Raw genomic sequence first — 19517 nt, forward strand, 5'->3', positions numbered from 1 at the left:
AAATGGTTTACTGCTGCCCCGCTCACTGGTTTCTGGCCAGCTGGTGTCACACTTACAAGTGCTGTTCTTTGGGACCACTGAAACTACTACTCAATTCTCTCTTGAGGACCATACTTGGCTCTAATGCCTTGCCATCTTACCAAAGCTTGTTCTTTGTGCAAACAACAGCAAGAAACTTCACAAGGCTGCCAGGGCTTCAGTGAAAATCAGCTGCTGCACTGCCTGTAGAAGAACACCTGGGCTGGGCAGGCCCATTGAACCTGAATTTGAACCACCAGGTGCAGTGTTTGCCAATCCACACTGCCCCTCTTGAGCCACTGGGTTATACCTCATTGTTAGGCTGGCAGCAAAGTCTATTTTTTGTTTATTGCTACAATGCAGAAGTTTATACAATCAGTTGTCTGTGTGAGGGTCACGGCACCTTGGGATCCGGATATTGTGGCCATCAGCACACAGGGGCTGTGATGGCACCTCTAGCCATTGGATGGGCATGTACCCACTAAATGTTTAAATAATATTTTCCTTAACAATCAACTCTGCTCAGGAGCCCAGTCAAGAGATGTGTTGGAATTGGCCATTTTCCACTCAGTTTAGAGTTTTTGCCCAGCATAGGAGATGAGCCATGGGTTCATCAAATGCAGTGAGCTGTGGCAGTAACACTTGCAAGTCAGGCTGGGGCAAGAGTTAATTTGGATTCCTAATTTAAAAACAAATTAAGTACAAAAATTGATCACAGCGCAAAACTAGTATAAAAATGCCTCTGAGGTGAATGGTGTGGCTCCAAACAGGTCTCTCAGTAATCCCAGGGAACGCTGAAAGCAAACGGAGTGAGTCATAAGCACATGAGCCGAAAGAAGCTGAAGACAAAATCATGCATCTCTGCTTAATTCCATCACATGATGAGTCCCGGGGCCCTTCATTTAACCGGAGAGCGGAGCGGCGGGGCAGCTTCACTCGCACCTCCCGCTGGGCCCGGGCAGTCTCGGTGCGCAGCTCTCGGCAGGACCCGACCCCGGCTCTGGAGCCATGGGCGCTGCTCGCCCCCTCGGAACGCTGCTGCTGCTGCTGCTGCTGGCCCAGGGGCTGCTCTGCGCTGCCGCCACACGTGAGTGCTTGCCCTGCCCCGCATCCCCGGCCCGGAGTGCTCCATGTGCCCAGCCAGCCCGGGAAAAGCGGCTGCTCCCAGCACCTGCGCTGGGGGGCTGCTGGAGCCCTGCCCGGCGCCCAGGAGGCGACAGCCGGTCCCACTGCAGGGTGGCCTGGCTCGGGATACGAGAGCTGCCTGAGCTGGAGAAGGTGCTGAGAACTGCTCGGTAATCTGTTCCCTGTGCTCCACAGGTACATGGAGCTGGCTGGAGCTAAAGCTCGGCTCCTGGCAGCAAGTTCTTAGCGATGCTTCCCCAGTTCGAGCATGGCTAAAACGGCAGATGCAGAATGGCCTTTGCACAGTTGGCTTGGCTCAGCTGTGCCTGGGAGAGGCCAGGTTAGAAACTATGCTCCCCACTGGGACACTTGGACCTGTGGACCACAAACCTCAAGGAGCCCAGCCAAGGAATTAGAACTGCAAGCCACAGTGGGAAGGGAGTGGGCTGATCCGCTTCTTTCCGGGCTCCCAGTTTGACTCAAGTCTTAGGATGACTGAGCTCAGGGCTGGGAATGTAGAAATGGGATTTTAAGCTCAAATTCCAGAATGTACAGTATGGAAATTGAAAACCTTAAATGCTGAAGTCCATCTGAGCATTCATCTAGCCTTGTACCTGCCTCCAATGGAGAATAGTACTGGATGTATAATGTGCAAGTCAGGACACTTTCTCAGTTTTTGATGATTTATAGCATTTATAGAATTGCCTCTGTCAGATGCAGAGTCATTGTATTTAACAGTTTTTACTAGACTTTTTCCATCTGTTCATGCATTTTGGGTTTTCATTGCAACACGTGTAAATTTTTGGGACAAACTACGTCCTGCCAGCAAAAAACTTCACACCTTAATTGTACCTTATGTGAAGTAGTACCTTTCATGTTCTTAGAACCTGTAACCTGCTGGTTTCGTTTGATTCCCCTTTTGTTCCTTCAGCTTCTTCCTCCATGCTGTTCATGGTTCTGTTTTTATATTCTCCCCTGTCACCTCTTCCCCAGGCTTCAAGACACAGTCTATACAGCTGTTCCTCATATGGAAACAATTCTATCCCTTTGTAGCGTCCTCACCACCTCTCCCTGTATTTTTTCCGTTCTTTTATAGTGATTGAGCTGCAGAGAACAGAGCACACAGTACTCAAGACATGGCATTATAAAATGCTGTAATGATGTTCCCATCTTTGTTCTCTATCTAGCCTTTTCCCAGGTTTTCAACTACCAATGAGTACTGCATTCAAAAGTGCAAAGCTGAAAGATCCCATTTCTGAGTTTAGAGCTAGTTTAGAGCCCCTTATTCTCAATGTAAGGTTACATTTAATGCTGTTGAATTTCATACAGTTTTATTCTTGAGTCATCTAATTTCATACAGTCCTTCCCTCTATTACTTTAATGCACAGTTCTCAGCAGATTAAAGAACTTTGCTGTTACCTGTTTTCCAGATTATGAACATTTAAATTATTTTTACAATGGAGAAAACTGGGCACTTATTCATAACTTTTTTTTAAAATATCCTAACCAATCATTTACTCATGTGAAATCAATCCTTCATTCTTATCCCACGGTAACTTAATTGCTTTATGTTCCTTTAGCAAGGGACCTCATCAAGTGCTGTCTGGAACTCAGGCAGACTGTAACAAGCAGGTCAGCCTTGTTCCCATGCTCTCTGTCTCCCTTGCAAAACTCAGAATATGTTTGTGAGCAATGCACTCCTTTTATGGCAAATCATATTAATGCACTGTACCTACTTGCTCTGTTCTTCACTGCTGTTCCTACCAGCTTCTCCAACTTGAGCCCCAAAGGGTTTTTTTAATCCTCTAAATCTTCCCTGGAAGTGTTTTTAAAAACTGTCATCACATTTGCCAATTTTTGTTTCTCAGTCACTGAAGCAGCGTTAAGCAAGATGTTACATGCTATGGTTAATAGCTCATTTATTTCACTCTTGAATAACTTCCATACTTGGGCCATCCTATCTAGACAACTTTGTCATTTTGTTGATTTGTTCTATAATTGGGTTTTATGTGCCAACACTTCATTTTGAGAGATGTTCTCTGTCATTTAAAAAAAAATCTATCACAGAAACTCCCTATGTTCTTCCTTTGTGAATGAAAATATAAACCAGCTGACCTATTTGACTTTTGTGCTACTCCTTTACCTTCCCTGAATGGTTTTTTTGCATCTGCATCATCTTTTGGCCCCATACATCCTGGCAAACTTTCCAAATTATTTTATATCTGGTGAAAAAAAGATTAATTTGTAGTTTTTATGTTTTTTCAAGTTGCTCCTCAAATTCTTTTTTGTCCTGCTTTATTATGTTTTTATACATAACTTTAGAAAGTTTATGTTACAGTCTGGTGCCATTCCATCACCTTTTGACTTCTAATACACTTTTATCCTCTTTAGCCGGGTCATCTTTCTATTTCTGCTGTCCTAACATTGGCTCTCATTCTCTCTTTCATGGCCAATACACTTTCACAGGAAATACTGAACTTGTCTCTGCTATGTTTTTCACCAAAATGAAAGCCAGAATGAGAAAGAAGAAAGTCAATCAAAGTATAAGATCTCTTCCCCTACGATCACCTCACCAAAACTATTACAGGAATCTGTTCCTTGGAGCATAACATTACTCTGTCTATTTTGAACTGAATTGCTCTAATTTTGGTTATGACCAACATCTGTTCTTGAGTGGTTTTCATTGTTAAAAAAGAAATACATTAAAGCTTTTTGTTCCTTTAAATTCACCAACTGAAAATCTTCAGTTCCATGTGTTAGAGAAACCAGTGCAGAAGTCTTTCCTCATCTGAAAAACCATCTTTTTCTTGTCCTGAAGCTTGTGAAATGTTTTATATTTGACTGAAATAAACAAAGCACTCAGAAAGGCAAAGAAATACCTAAGCAGCTTGTGATTTAGAAGCAGTAAAAACAGCTATTACTGGACTAGAAAACGAATTCTGAATTCAAGGATTGTAAATGAAAACACAAAATTAAAAGCATTTATAAAATTATAAGTGCTCCAGCTGTTTTTGATAAATTGAACATTTGGGAAAAAAACAACGATTGAAAAGTCTTGATCTGACAAAATCAAAACATTTTTATTCATGAAATAATTTCTACAGAAAATCAAGGAGAATGGGAAAAATAAATTACAAGAATTATTAGCCATTTACTTTTGAATGATACATTAATTTAATGATACCCAAATTGTAATTGAACTTGCTAAGCCTTTGTGAAGTACTTTTATAGTTGCTAATTTGTTTTTTTCCTGAGCAAAGTTTCTGAACAACAATATTACCAAACTCTCCTTCTGACCAAGACTCAAAACAATACAGCATGTGATACAGGTCATTAAGTAAATACCAGTCATAATGTTATGCTTGCTCACATCAAAAAATATTAAATCTGCAGGAAAGACTTGATTCAAGTGATTTAAGTGAGACTGCAGGGAGTTCCTGGAGGGCAAAAGTCTGTGGGAGATTGTGTCTCTGAGTGCAAAATCTGTTATTTTCCTCAAACCCTTCAGTCCTCAAGAGTGGGGAGAGAGCTTCCAGCATCAGCTCAGAGTGGGGATGGGACTGGCCAGGGGATGTTCTTCCTGCCCAGCAGAAATATCACTGGGCAATAAAACACCAAGAGAAAGCAGCTCCTGGCTCTTCTTCTGAGCTGTTTCTCTGATTCTCTCTTGCAGTAAAATTAGGAGCCACCCACCTGTAAAGACCGTGCTTGAACTGGCTACACCTGCTCTGTGTCTTTTCCGAAGCTTGGAAAAATTCCAATACAACCAGTTAGGTTACAGCATACAGGGCAATTCTTACCCTTCTTACAGGTCTCTGCATTTTCTTTGAAGTCATCCAGAACTTTGTTGCACTTGAGTATAAATCTAAGTATAGATCTGCATCAGCTGTACCTTTACAATAAAGCCATGGAAAGCACAAATTCTAACTCCCTTAATATAGTGACAGAATGGCACACCCAGCAGTTACCTTACCTGATTAACATGGCAGAGCTCTTTAAAGCCTCCAGGCTTCCATGGAACTATGCCCATGAGCCCTCTTATTAACATATTTTTATGGCATCCTACAGTGGCCAACGTGTTCCTACAGGTTACTTGGATATTTACGTTGCTTTCCACTATGTGTCCTTTGTGACAGAAAGAGGGATCCTAGAAGCCTGGGAAAAGTTTGAGCCCATCATTTGTAGTAATATGAGAAGAAAGAGGTTATTGAAGTTATTTAATATTGGAGCCATTTCTAAATAAAAGGCATGAAGCTAATATGTTATTGTTGTTATATTATAAACACATTGAATTTACTATTCAGCTCTAAATTTCCTTTTCTGGAAATACCAGCTTCTGTTATAATTGATTCCACCCCTCCCACCCAAACCACCAGCCAACTCACCAAAGGAGCTGCACTGGGTCAAAACTAATTCCTGGCACAACTTCCACTAGAGCACAACTCAGACACAGGATGAATTTATCCCATTAGCCTTTTACTTGTAGATTTATTACCAGGCAAAGCAGTCAGAAATCAAGCAACCTCTGTGCAGGGAGCCTGACTGTTGCAGGGTTATGTAAACTCTTGCAAACCATTGCTCTGATATGGTCAAAACATTGTAAACATTTTTATTCTTTGTCTGGGAGGTTTGCAATACTGCAAGTAGAAAAATATGTCAGTCTGACAATGGTGGAATTGTCTTTGTGTTGATTATAGTTGATAAGTGTTTATAGCTGCAATGATAAAATTCCATCATTTCTACTGGTGGAAAGTTTTCTACCAGTACATGATTAAAGTTCAGCACAAGAGTAATGTTTTTATAGAGTAGTAGGGAAAATTGCATTACATTAACACTGATGTTTGATTTTCTCTCTAGGGTTTCAAGATGTGTTGAACCATGGAAACACTTCTCCTGTGACATCCTACAAGAAGATACAAGGCTGGTCTAGTGATCAAAATAAATGGGATGAAAAACTTTATCCTTTCTGGGAAGAAGGAGATCCCAGATGGAAGGACTGCTGGAAAGGTGATAGCACATACACATTTCAAAGACACTTGAAAAACTGTAGTGGCCACAAAATCCACCACAGTGCAGAGTGCAGGTGCTATAGTGCATTTTCATAGGGGCAATATCCACTGCTGCACAGAATGGCGAGTTAGAGAGGATTGGGCTTGATACCATCCCCAGTGGGTTGTCTGAGGAAACAGAACAGTGAGTTATTTCATAAAATGCTTTCCCATTATGACTAATCTCAGACAGACATTAATACTTACCAAGAAGTACTGATGGTCAGGGCTCCAGCACAATCCATTATGAGAAACATGCTCTGGAGGACAGGCAGCTTCAACTCTTACCTCAGTAGGGCACGTGGGCTTCAGACCGACAGCTTCAGCAAACACCGTGTCTGTTGTCACCTGGTCGGAGATGAGGACCAATGACTATCCCTGGGGAGAAACACAAATTTTCTCTTTTGAGATACATTGACCTCCCACAGGCAGAAAATTTTCTTCTTAATTCTAGGAAGAAAATTAATGGCAGATGAGTAAGTGATCTGGGGGGATATGCTGACTCACTCTGATTGTTTGAAGTTGGGGTTTTGGTAAGAGCACAAGTGACTTAGGAGCACGAAAGCCCTTAGAAACAGAGTAACCAAGAAAGCATTTCTGCTGTAAATGGTGCAAGTTGATGGCAGCTTCTGCTGCAATGCATCTTTCACTGCAGCAAGACTAATTTTCTTTTTTTCAGGTGGAAGGGTGACAGCCAAACTGGACAGTGACAGCCCAGCACTGGTAGGATCCAACGTGAGCTTTGTGGTGACTCTCCAGTTTCCCAAGTGCCAGACAGAAGATAATGATGGCAACATTGTATACAGGAGAAACTGTACCCGGGGTAGGTAATGGCAATTTCCCTGCACCAGGCTCACACCTGCTTGTGCTGCTGTGAGTGCATCACTGAGCTCTGAAAGCACCACAGGCACACCCAATGAACAGCAGCCGTGCTGATTTAACTGATAACTGATAACACTTACCTGTGCATGCCCAGCCTGTGCCACACCAGTTTTTTCCTAAGAAGATCGCTGTGCCATTTTTCGTGCTCTGCCCTACTCCAGATACACTGACCAGGTAATTTGAGACTGACCATAGTTATAAACTTGCCTTCCCAAAGCAGTCACATAATCTGACTTCCCAACAGAGCTGTTACTTCTTTTCAGCTCAGGCACTATGTTGCACAGTTACACTGTTTTCTTTTAAATTTATAAAGCTGTCAAATTGTAAAATTGAGGTTGTTTTTTTTTTTCAATTATGAATTGTAGAATTCAGTTACCATATCTACACAAAAAAGTAAATCTCACACTTCCACATAATTAAAAAATTAATAAATAAATATCTAAAAATCAAGCAATATGTTCCTCAGAAAATCACCCTTTTTCATCTTATTAACTACTACATGGAGAAAAAAGCCTATCATAATTCCAGTGTTTTAAGCTGCTGGATCTAGAGCAACACATGTTGTAGTACCTTTCATTCTCTGAATGCATAAGTGTTCAACAAATTATTTTACTGATCAAAGTAATTTTTATTTCATATCAGCAAGTTTTTTGTCAGCCTAGGTTGCAGTTAACTATCTAATATTTCGTTAGCAGCTTATATCCATATTCTACTTAATATCTGCTGTGCTGTTTGGGGGAGGAGACTTCCCATTTACTATTCAGAAAATGACAGAAATTCATGTCTAAGTTATTCCAAGGTGCCATAGAAAACTTTTCTGACAAAACAAAATCACTTCCTCACAGACCTTTCACAGCCACTCTTTGTACTTACAATTTTAGATTCTGCCTGCCAAGTATTTAGGTAGCTCCGTTACCCTCGACAGTAGCATCCTGTCAACAGCAGGTTTTTGGGCAAGCACTTCTAGACTGTCTGGCCCATGAGACGGTAAAGTTTTTTTTAAACTTCTTAGTAAAATAGCACCAAGACAGAACTATTTTGTGTTTGCATTAAAAACCAAACAAAGCACAATTTCAGGAAAAAAGAATTAAGGTCAGTCTAAAAATACCCCACTTCACCTGTTGTTTAAATGCAACCACTGCTATAACCTGCAGTGCTTGCCTCCTGTTTCTGACTCTCTGCACACCTCTCAGTTGACCAGAACATGTCCTACTTCTATCCTTAGATCCTCCAGCTTCCATGGATCAGCAAGTCTATGTCTACAACTGGACTGAATGGACTGACAGCTGTGGCTGGGAAAACTGCACAAGCAACCACAGCCACAGCGTATTCCCAGATGGACGTCCTTTCCCTCATCACCCAGGCTGGAGGAGAAGGAACTTTGTCTATGTGTTTCACACTTTTGGTTAGTACTGCAACACATGCCTTGGCTGGGGTGATGCTGCAAACCTTATATTCCCTTTGTACACAACTCATTTATCAAGCATGTTTTACTAAAAGCGCTTTTAAAATGATTTCACACTCTTGAGTGGAAATACTGAATTAATTCCCCACTTTTCCAGAGAGGCCATCAGTTGTTTGGTTTAGAAATCGTGGATTACTAGAAGATTCTCTTTAAATCTGCATTCACAATGGTACCACTGAAGAAAATTAATTTCTTTTCAGTACTACTCAAGATCTTTTTCTAGGAAAACAGAGAGTCTGAGCAGGTCAGTCAGACAATTTATTGACAGCTCACTGCCACTTAAGACTTTTAGATTTAAGAGAGAACACAGTGCTGTGTATCACCAGTTTAACAGTGCAGCACTTCTTGTCCCTAGGGAGGCGAGAACTGCCACTGGCTGTTCTGCTGCTCTGGTCACAGATGCTGATTTTCAATGTTTCCTGCTCCTGAGTGTGTAATGGTTGGGCTATTCCTGCCATTGACTGCATACTAAATCTTAGTACCTTCAGTTCTCCTGGCTAAATCAGTACTATTGTCAGTATCAGTATGAGTAACACTAATAATAATAATCCAAATTTTATGCAGAGGTGATATTATTTATGTACCTCAGTCAGCTGTTAAAAAGACAAATAATTGAATATATAAAAATGGTTCTAGAGTATGAAGCAAGAGGTATTGTATCTTCTGGCTACACTGAAAGCAAACACAAAATCACTTAAAATGCCTCATACCACCCACTACATAATCCTAATTACTTAATGTAATGTAACTGCTTTGGAAAGATGTAGATGTCGTGGCAATTTTTTCTTGGATTAGTAAAACTGGGGACATCTTTTTGACAGCTCTGAAAAACCAGAATTTACATGAGTAAACACACTGTAAAAGTATCCAGTCCTTCGAAATCACCTGTCAGATTATTGGAAGACATTTCTAGACTATTAATTTTGATTTTGACAATCTAAGATTCTCAGAGACTTTGCCTCTCATAAACCAACTTGTGGCGAGGCTGAGGGGAAAAATGTTAAGTTCACGTTCTGTTTCAGGTCAGTATTACCAAACAACGGGACGATCTTCAGCGAAGTTTTCAGTGAACACAGCAAATATCACCCTTGGTGAACACGGGATGGCAGTGTCCATTTACAGGAGAGGGCACTCGGGATTTGTTCCGGTTGCAAGAGCAAAAACCACCTACTCAGTGACAGGTGAGTGTGCTGGAACTGGCTGTGGTGATATGCTGAGGGTGTTCTTTGCTTAGCTGTTAAAAAATTCAGCACAAGTATCATCTGGCATGGAAAGAAGACATTGGCCTGAGAAAGGTTTTTAGCAAGAAAGTGGAATCGCTGGTAAATTGCCTTGAGTAGCTTAAGTAACCTTTTTGCCTAGCTCAGTAGTGACCCCTCCACTTTTCAATGGAAAACGATTTACAAGAGATAATGCAATCTTCCACAGATGTCTGTGATTCCTCACTTGTTCCCATATTTTTCTGGCTGTTTCCTACTGACATTCATTCCTTAGGTCATAAATCAAATTAAAGTACACACCTGTGTTAAAGATACCATGTTTGCATCCCACATTCTGGTTGTTACTGTTCAAGGGCTTTGGAACTGTTTATTGTTTGCAGCCAGGTATTTCTGCTTTATTTATTTACCTCTTTTTTCCCCCTCCAGACAAAATTCCAGTAATTGTGAGTATGTTCCAAAAACATGACCGCAACATCTCAGACTCCATTTTCATCAAAGACTCACCAATTACATTTGATGTGAAGATCCATGATCCCAGCTACTATCTGAATAATTCTGCCATCTCCTACAAGTGGAACTTTGGAGATGGAAGTGGCTTATTTGTAGCCACTGGTTCTAGTACATCTCACACCTACACTCTGCAAGGAAACTTCACTCTGAATTTAACTGTCCAAGCCATTATACCTGTACCTTGCAAGCCAGTAACACCCACTGCACCACCGCCCACCTCAGTAGGTAAGCACTTATCAAACAGCACTGGCATTAGGAGCTATGATAAAACTTTATATTCTGATGTTTTAAGTTAATATCTTTAGTAGTTTTACTGTCATCATGAAAGAGCTGTGAGCCTCTGGAAACCCTCTATAAAACTGGCTTAGAGACAGAATCAATAAGCATTAACTCTTCTAGGATTCTGTGGTAGGGATCACTTACACATTTAACTCCTTATGCATCCAGTTCTACCACCACACTTACAGCATACAAAGGTCTTCAGATGAACATAAATAAGTTTGTATTATCTTTGCTACACTTGGTCAGGAGATTCTAGCCTTGTCTACTCAGGGTCATCTTCTGTAAATTTCAAGTGAGAAAAAGGAATTTCAGAACACTCTTACAGCAAGCTACTTCCTGGATTGCATTAACTTCCATCCAAAATTAAATGAGATTGGATTGAACTAGAAAAACCTAGTCATATTCAAAAATATGGGATTTCCACATGGCATTAACCCAGAACAGCTTTTCCACTTTAAATTTATTGACTAACATATTTCAGAATAACTTTCACTATGTTCAGCATTGGTTTATCATCTCAGAGGGTTTTAAGAGGGCCTGCAGTTTCAGCCATAATAATACTACTGTGAAACTGTAAATGTGGCTATATTTTTCAGATTTCATATTTTTAATATGTGCTTTTACCAAAATATGGAGTGAGAATGAAAAATGAAAGGAAAGATATAATTTTCACCACTTCCCCTCTTCATTTTTCCACTAGCTGTAATGTAGAGCAGTGGGAAAATACCAGCTTTTAAAAAAGCATTTTAAATGTTTTATTGGCCTTTGGATTTCTTATATAATTGATTTGGGGATTTTAAAGAAGTATTTAATTGTGTTACACCTTGTAGTCTCCCTTTTATTTCACAGTGATGGGTGACTAGCCAGGTGGCTTTTGGAGTGAGTGAGGCTCCCCAGGCCACTCTGGGGTTCTAAAGCTGGGCACATGTGCTTTCTTTAGCCATGAGCTCATTACACAGATACATACATACTGCACAGCTGCAAGCCAAAGCCACTGACACCTAGGGAATGCAGGAACAGCTGGAACATGTGGCTGTGTGCAGAACACCCCAAAGCAGAGCTTGGTCTAAAGTTGTTGCATCTCTATCTCTTCTGCCTCGAACAGCTACAACCGGAGCATCTTCTGATTCTGACTCTCCTCCCACTGTGGAGTCAGTGGAGGACAATCCTGATGGAGGCTGCCATATTTACAGAAATGGATACTATAGAAGTAGTATTGCTGTTGTGGGTAAGGATGTGTGTCAACACCTGAACAGAGGAATGATCTTAACAATGAACAACAATGCACGGTAGAAATAATGTTTATTTAGACACGTTTTTTTCAATTACATGAGATCCACAAAAAGATCCTTCTCATGGACATAGCTGAGAGTTTTAGGGATTAATATGCAGACATGTAACTGGCTGACTTTGGTTTCTGCCTGCACTCTGCCAGGGGCTAGTTGCAGAGGTTGTTACCCCTTGCTTTCAGACACGTGAGGCTGGACCTTGGTCTGGATCCCTGCCGATGGCTGACCCCACGTGCTGGTGGGGACATGCATTGTGTCACTCCTTTCTCTGTCACCAGCTTCTGAACATGCCACAGCAGGAGCCCATGGGCTGGGGAGGAGGTTTACCTAAGCCTGAACTGGCCTTTGAATGCAGAGAAATCTCATGTACTCGGAAGTGATTTGGCAAAATAAGGAAGTAAATAACAATAATGAGGGGGAAAAAGGGAGACCAGAAAGGAGCAGCCTCACAGGGAAAGCACTGGAAAACTTCTCAGCTTTCAAAGCCTTCAAGAGGAGTGCTAAGGGAGGGAGGAGGTTATGAAAAACAAGACCTGAACTGAGCATCAGCCAAACACTCGAGGTTCAGTACACATAGACTTCAAAGCTTGTCATGTGTCCTACAGTTGATGTGTGTTTCCTCTCCCAGAGGGAATCCTCGAGGTAAATATTATTCAGATGACAAGCATCCAGATGACAGAAAGTCAAGCTGAAAACTCACTGGTTGACTTTGTTGTTACCTGCCAAGGGAGGTAAGTGTGTGAATGAAGCTGTCAGTCTTCCCTGTTTAAAATTAATTAGGTGCTGGAATGCTATATGCACTTAGATGCAGATGTATGAACAAAATTTGGGAACTGCAGTGTTTCTATGTCTTGATGGGAACTAAAGATAATGCAAGTCTCATTTTTAAACTATGCCAACAGAGGCTACTGCCAGGGACTTAGGATTCAGAGCAAAATCCAGTCTCAGTAAAAATAAGGAACTGATTGTGGGGAAAAAAACAATTTACAGTCTCTTGGCCAAGACAAGTTTTCAGCACTTACAGTAAAGCAGGAAACAGTTTACTGAAATTGTAAGGAAACCCTTTCTTTTTGGCGATGAGTTTTTGATTTTTGGAGTAAATGGGTGAGTCCAAGAAACTTCTTGGATGCAAAAACATTGGACTAAAATTCCTAGGTCTTAGAAGGACTAAGAGGTGGATTAAGAAGTACAAGAAACACCGTGGTAATACAATTGGAATACAATTAACCTCTCTTAAGGGAGTATTTTCTTTTCCAGCATATGATACTACTGAAAAGAATTTGCATTCCTTTCTTAAAGATGTGTATTAAGTGTATTTAACGTCAGGGACTTTATAAGTTGATTTGATGCAGCTAATCCTGTGATCACCATAAAATGTTAAATGATAAGAAAAAAAGCAGATAATTATACACATTGTATACCAGCATTCTATATAAAATCCACATGTACATATATAAATGTATAGGTATGCAAAAAATACATATAGTATTAATAAAATACACTTAAATCACTACGGTGCCACTGATTTCAACGGGCACCAGCATTAAACTGGTGCACCAGTGCAATGTGCCTGTGAACTGGGCTAAGTGGGCTGGCAGGACTCCACAGGTGCAATGAGCTCTCTCTTCCCATGCCAGTCTCCCCACAGATGTCTGCACTGTGGTTTCTGACCCCACGTGCCAGGTGTCCAAGAGCGTGGTGTGTGACCCCATCGTCGTCACGGATGAGTGTTTACTCACCATCAGGAGAGCTTTTGAGGAACCCGGGACCTACTGCATAAACATCACCCTGGCTGATGACACAAGCCAAGCCCTTGCCAGTGCCTTGATCTCTGTAAATGGAGGTGAGTCCACAAAGAGCAGACGTGGGTTGTTGGTGAAAAGCTTCTCCCTGTGGTCATTTCCCTGCAGGGGGAGAGAACACAGGAATACATAGAGAAGTTCTCGTTATGCCTGGAAGCCTCAGCTGAGACTGCACCAGTTTGTCTAAGAGTCCATGCAAAGATAAAATGATGATTATTTCCCTGGGGGAATTTTAGCTGTTAGACCTTAGTCTGACTTCTGTTTACAGTCCAATGAGTACAGTAATTACACAAACTATTCAGTATCACAGAATATGAACAGTTCTTAAGTCAAAATGTAATTTTCCACAGAAAAATGTTGGGCAAAAAAGCAGGTGGGGAACATGCCAGCCAATCCACTCCACACATGGAGAGATAGCAGAAATAGAGGGGAATTCAGCTCAAGAAATCAAAGTCTGCAGCACAGTTGGCTGCCCTGGGACCTCTTTACTGGCCACGGGCCTCAACATGGTTTCTATTTGTACATGAGGATAAGATGAACTATGTTCTGGAATGATCTGTGTTACATCCAGTGACTACAGAGTCTGCCCAGATTTCCAAACCGTTTCCAAACTATTTCCAAAAAGGAGCTTTACCTTTGGTTGGATAAGTATCACTGTGTCTAGCTCATAGCTATCAAAGCAGACTTGACAGAACCAGCTATTAAACTCAGCCTCAGTCAGAAGTCTAAAGGATAGTGCTGCCTCTCTGCTCCCACTTCATTGCCCTCCTGACTTCCTATTACAGTGTCCTAGTGACTCTTCTGAACTCTCTAATTACTATCATCCAAACAACTGAGCCTTTGCAGTCATTTTCCATAGCATTTTTTGATGGTTTGATTTAATCTAGGTGTAAGTTTATCTGTACTGAAATCAGTTCATTATGAATAAGGCACAATGCCTGACCTCTGAGTGCATTCTGGTTCCTAAAGGTGAAACTAAGCATGCAGAAGGGTTCTTCTCAACTGTATTCACAGACACTAGCTTTAGCCCAGTAAGATTGGTCTGTCTAAGTTTCCTCCTGAGGGCAAAGCTGACTTAAACTTTGGGGCTTCTGCCATATTCAAAGCAGAATTAGGATCTAAGAGAGGTTGCTGCTTTAAGTCACCTTCTGGATGAGTCCATCTAGTTTTGCCAAAGTTATCCTATAGTCAGTGTAAACATTCCTCCAGCATATGGCAAGGATCAAATTAGCTTCACCTTGTGGGGTGCCAACAGGCCTTTCATTCCTCTCCATGCTGCAAGGGTATCAATGTGTCTGAGGAGCAGAGCTCATATGAGGAAACTGGCAAAGCACAACTCACACTCTGGTGGAATGAAGAATTACATGGATTAGGATGTGAAAGCACCACCTCCTGCCAGTCACTGACCTCCAATGCTTAGCATTTTAGAATTACTAACTGTGCTTCAATTCATACAGCAATAAGTAAAAATGGCATCTTCTTTGGAAAGTCTATCTCACTGTAAAATAGAGGCTAACTTTTAATCAATCTACTTTCTGAACTACAGGAGCATCATCTGGAACAACAGAAGGTGTCTTCATCTTCCTTGGCTTGTTGGCAGTGTTTGCTACCATTGGGGCATTTGTCCTTTACAAGTAAGTTGCTAGTTTCTGTGATTAAAAACAGTTCAAAGAACTGTCAAAATATTATTTAAATTAACTAACTGAACAATTTAAATTTGCTTTAGCTACATTTTTTTTACTTACTATTGCAGCTCACAATTATTCTGGCAAATATTCAAGAAAACAAGATTACTGGTTTAGGCCACAAAACCATTGGCAATTATGCAGATGTTAAGGACTTTCAGAAAAAAAAATAGGCACATTCTGTGCCCATTAGCACAAACAGTAATACTAGCAGGCCTGGGAACTTCATCTAAGCAGAAAGCAAACTCAAACTGCATGATGTGATTTATATATGCAGTGAAACGAAACAAATTCTTCATTAAATAATTGATTAATAAATTCTTTGGGGGAAAAGGTTCTGAGCATGCAGGCCAGTAGTTAAGAGAAGAACATGTTGCTGCATTATTAGTTAGGAAGTTTCTCATGAGACTTTGGAAGTTTCTCTTTTGAGACTGCCAGAACACTCCTGAGTCAAGTGTGTGCTCACCCTTCCCAGTGAGTGGTGAGAAACACACACTTCCATGGAGCAGCAGTTCTCCAGCTCTCCTTCTGCCTAACCAGGCCCTGTCACCACTACTGACCTATGGCTGCCAGACAACGGATGCAATTGAACAGGGGAGGAGGAGAGGGAATGCGTGATGAGCACATGATCAGTGCTTTTATGCACTGGTCACATGCTAAATGTGCACCCTCCTTTAGAAGTCTTCCAGTAACTAACTGTTCACATTCCTTGCAGGAGATACAAGCAATACAAGCCTATTGAGAGGAGTGCAGAACAAACACAGAAGCAGGAAGGATTTACTGCTTACTTCAGCACTTTCAAAGCCATTTTCTTCCCTAATAGCACTGAGAGAAATCCTCTGCTGAAGAGTAAACCCGGCATTGTTTAAACCTTTAGTGTAACACTGACTATTAGATTAAGTACAGCCCTTGTATCTGAACTGTACTTTAATGGGGTTTTCTTCTTGTTGTAAAAAAACCCCAGGGAGTAAGGTGAAAGCACATGTAGACAGGCTGGTAACTTTTGGGGCTTGGTGCAATTAGCAACATTAAAGTAGTCTTTTGTAGAAAAACGAAGTAGTTTTAAGCACTTGCTGTTCTTGCTTGTGATGTAGGATACACTCTTCTGAATTACTAATACCCCCCATCCCCACACACGTATCTGGCTTTTCTTATTTCTAGGTTAACAACGTGCAAAATTAATCACATCCATAATCTGAAAGGGGGGGAGGGAGAAAAGGTTAATTAAAAAAAAAAAAAAGACAAAACCCCCCACCAACCAACGAACTTGTAAACACTTAGCTTTTATTGCTGCTCAGAGCCTTAGCAGGATTCATGTCTTTGCTGTAAAGAGAGACATGGGGGGCAGGCACGTGTTATGTCTGTGGAATGAGACGTGCCATGGCCTATTCCCAGGCATTCCCAGGCTTTGGCACTGAGCTGCTGCCACTGTTGCACTGCTCAGGAGGTCCTAGCACAGACTGGCCCCAGGCCAGCCAGCTCCCCACCAAGCAAACCCCAGATTCTGGGAACCACCAGAGGCACAGCTCCCACTGTGAGCTTGGCAGCAGCCACCCTGTTTTCCAGGGTTCAATAGCATGGGTGCAGCTCATTAAATGCCAGCTGGCCTCAGGGCCAGAAAACAGGGCTGGACACACTTAGCTTCCCACTGGACATGGCTACCAGTGCATGAGCCTCGCTATAAACTAGACCACAGACAGCCAGGGAACAAGATGAGGCCCGTTGGCTTGGATCTCTCTGTTCAAACTTTGAGTTCCATGTAAAATTCTGAGTTGCAACTGCTGATGTTTCCTTTGTCTCCTTTGCTTCCACTGGTCTTGAGACACTGGACTGGCACCACTGCTCCCAAGGGGGCAGATATGATCTATGGCCAATGAAGGGTCAGCAGAAGAAGGGATCTAGCAGGAAGTGGCAGAATTCAACTGCCTTTTCCTCTTCTCTTTTCCTTTCTGTCTTTCCTGCTGTAGAGAGACATTAATTTCTGCTTGCTCCTCCATCTCTCTGACCACTAAATCAAATAAATGAAAACCCCAAGATAACTAAAACACTCTGCACCAGTTTCTGCTTTTACGTGATGCACCTTAGAAAATGTAAATTTACGCAAAATCAATGTGCCTTCACTTGTTCACTCTAGCTGCAATTCTGTTAAAAGAACTCGTTCTGAGGCCTTCCACAAGTGATCTGGCCTCACAGCCACACATGCTCATCACTCAGCATCATGGCATTTCACAAACTGCTGAAGGCTGGCTCACTGCAGGATGAGAAAAGGAGAGCATCTTATTTGCAGAAAGGGAAGAGGTTGCTAAAAAGGTTCATGAAGATGAGCAAACAGACCAAAAATTCTTTATAGCTCATGTTTCAAAAACCGCCTTTGTTGTTAGCAAAGGTTATAGGCAAAATGGAGGCTGGGCAAATGACCTTACATAATCCATTTCTAAACACTGAATTCTTTGAAGATCTGTATTTCAATATAATTAGCTTATTTAACATGTCTTGAAATATCTCTGATACATACTGTTTTCTGTTCCTGTGGCAATACATAATTATAAATATAATTATAAACATAATTATAAAAAAAACCCATAATTATAAACTTTCCTAGTGTTTTAGCAGATCTTCAAAATGCTTATCATTTGTAATCTGAATCTAGTCTTCACTGCCCTTTCCCAGTGTGCACAGACACTTTTCAATGACTTAAGGACATTTTAAAAAAATGCGGATTCCAACATACCTGTGAGATTAATTCTTTAGCTCTAAAATTCAACAGCCCCTTTTCTTCTTTTGTTTCCAGGTTCTCCCATTATTTTAATTCTTTTGTGGCTATTTCAGTTATATTATTAAAAGCAGTGTATTTGCTATTGTTCCATCTTCCTCATATGTAACATCCTATTGTCTAAGAACTAGCATCTCAAATTATTTTCTCACTTAAACAGGAAACACATTTTCTGCAAAAAATTACTGTTTAGGTGTGTGCTCTGTTATCAGTCAGGCAGGACTGTAATTTGTATTTGTTGCTCTAGCTTGAGGCAGGACAGGGGTTTAGTGGAAAGCTTAAGATGACCTGTAATGAAGCATGAAAACATAAAATCTGTCACAGCTCAGGATCAGTGAAGATGCAGGCTACCACCTGGGCTACATGCAGAAAACTTCTTGTTTCTGCAAAATGCTGCATCTTAGAGGACATCTTAAGACATCTTAAGACATGTTAAGCTTTTGCATAGAAAACTGCTTTCAGGCATTTGTTAAGAACTTTTTTATACTTTAACCCAAGTATTAGGAATATCTTGCACTGTCTCCCTTTAAGTGCCATGTCAGAATACTACATTTTTATATTACCATTTTGCCTTTTCAGCTGTAACTTCTATTTCTTACATCTTTACTTTTATACAATGGAATTTAACTGCTGCACTGATAAATAAACCATGTAATGATTTTAAAGAGTTCGCTGCTTTGTCTCAGAACGACAAACTGCAAGATAAACAACCCATCAGAGTTGCCCAATTATTGATCAAAAGAGTGTCTACCTCCATAAAACACGGGATCTGCCTTACCCTCAGCCCACACCTGGCTCTACCATGGGTTATCAAGCTGATTTTGCAGTCTCCCTTCAAGTGTTCTCAGAGAAATGGCCCCACAAACCTGAGAAGCAAGGAGACTTTAACACCCAGATGACACAATTTCAGAACAGATCAGGATACAAATGAGCTTCATGTCCTGCAAAGGCAAGAACAGCTGACAAACAACAGATTTATGAATGTCAGCAAATGTTACAAGACAGGTTTCAGGCATTCCCTTTGGAGAAATAACATCAAGAATGACATCAAAGATAAATGTACATTGTCTTCATAGAAAGAACATCCTTTCAAACATGTCTTCAAGAGAAACAGAAACATCAGTTGGGTAGCAAGTTTGTTAAGAATGACTTTAAAAATTGAGCTGTTATTTCAAACCACTTATTTTGTTCCTCCCCTCCTTTTTTTCTTGAATATTTTTTATGGCACACAATTAAGGCTCATCACTTGTAGCATTTTTTTCTTACCAAAAGTATTCCTAAGATGAAACCAACGCTAAAAAACACCAGTCTCTGAAGGAATTGTAGAAGAATGAAGAAAACTTTGCAAGAGCCATCCAGCCACTGTGCCTTATTAGTACAATCACTTCCAGCTTCATGCAGCATAGTCAAATTTTCTT

At 41.0% G+C, this 19517-nt stretch overlaps 1 protein-coding gene across 1 annotated transcript; it reads left to right on the plus strand.

The window, feature by feature from the left end:
• The first annotated feature begins 998 nt into the window (after positions 1 to 998).
• On the plus strand, positions 999 to 18764 carry GPNMB (glycoprotein nmb). Its single transcript, XM_066566735.1, has 11 exons — positions 999 to 1105; positions 6001 to 6150; positions 6871 to 7014; positions 8299 to 8478; positions 9561 to 9719; positions 10185 to 10493; positions 11656 to 11778; positions 12468 to 12570; positions 13477 to 13682; positions 15188 to 15275; positions 16042 to 18764. The coding sequence occupies exons 1-11, from the start codon at positions 1027 to 1029 to the stop codon at positions 16193 to 16195; spliced, it is 1695 nt and encodes a 564-aa protein (XP_066422832.1). The 5' UTR covers positions 999 to 1026; the 3' UTR covers positions 16196 to 18764.
• Positions 18765 to 19517: the final 753 nt, after the last annotated feature.

Source organism: Molothrus aeneus, chromosome 1 (assembly GCF_037042795.1).
Source record: "Molothrus aeneus isolate 106 chromosome 1, BPBGC_Maene_1.0, whole genome shotgun sequence".
NCBI classification, from domain to species: Eukaryota; Metazoa; Chordata; class Aves; order Passeriformes; family Icteridae; genus Molothrus; species Molothrus aeneus.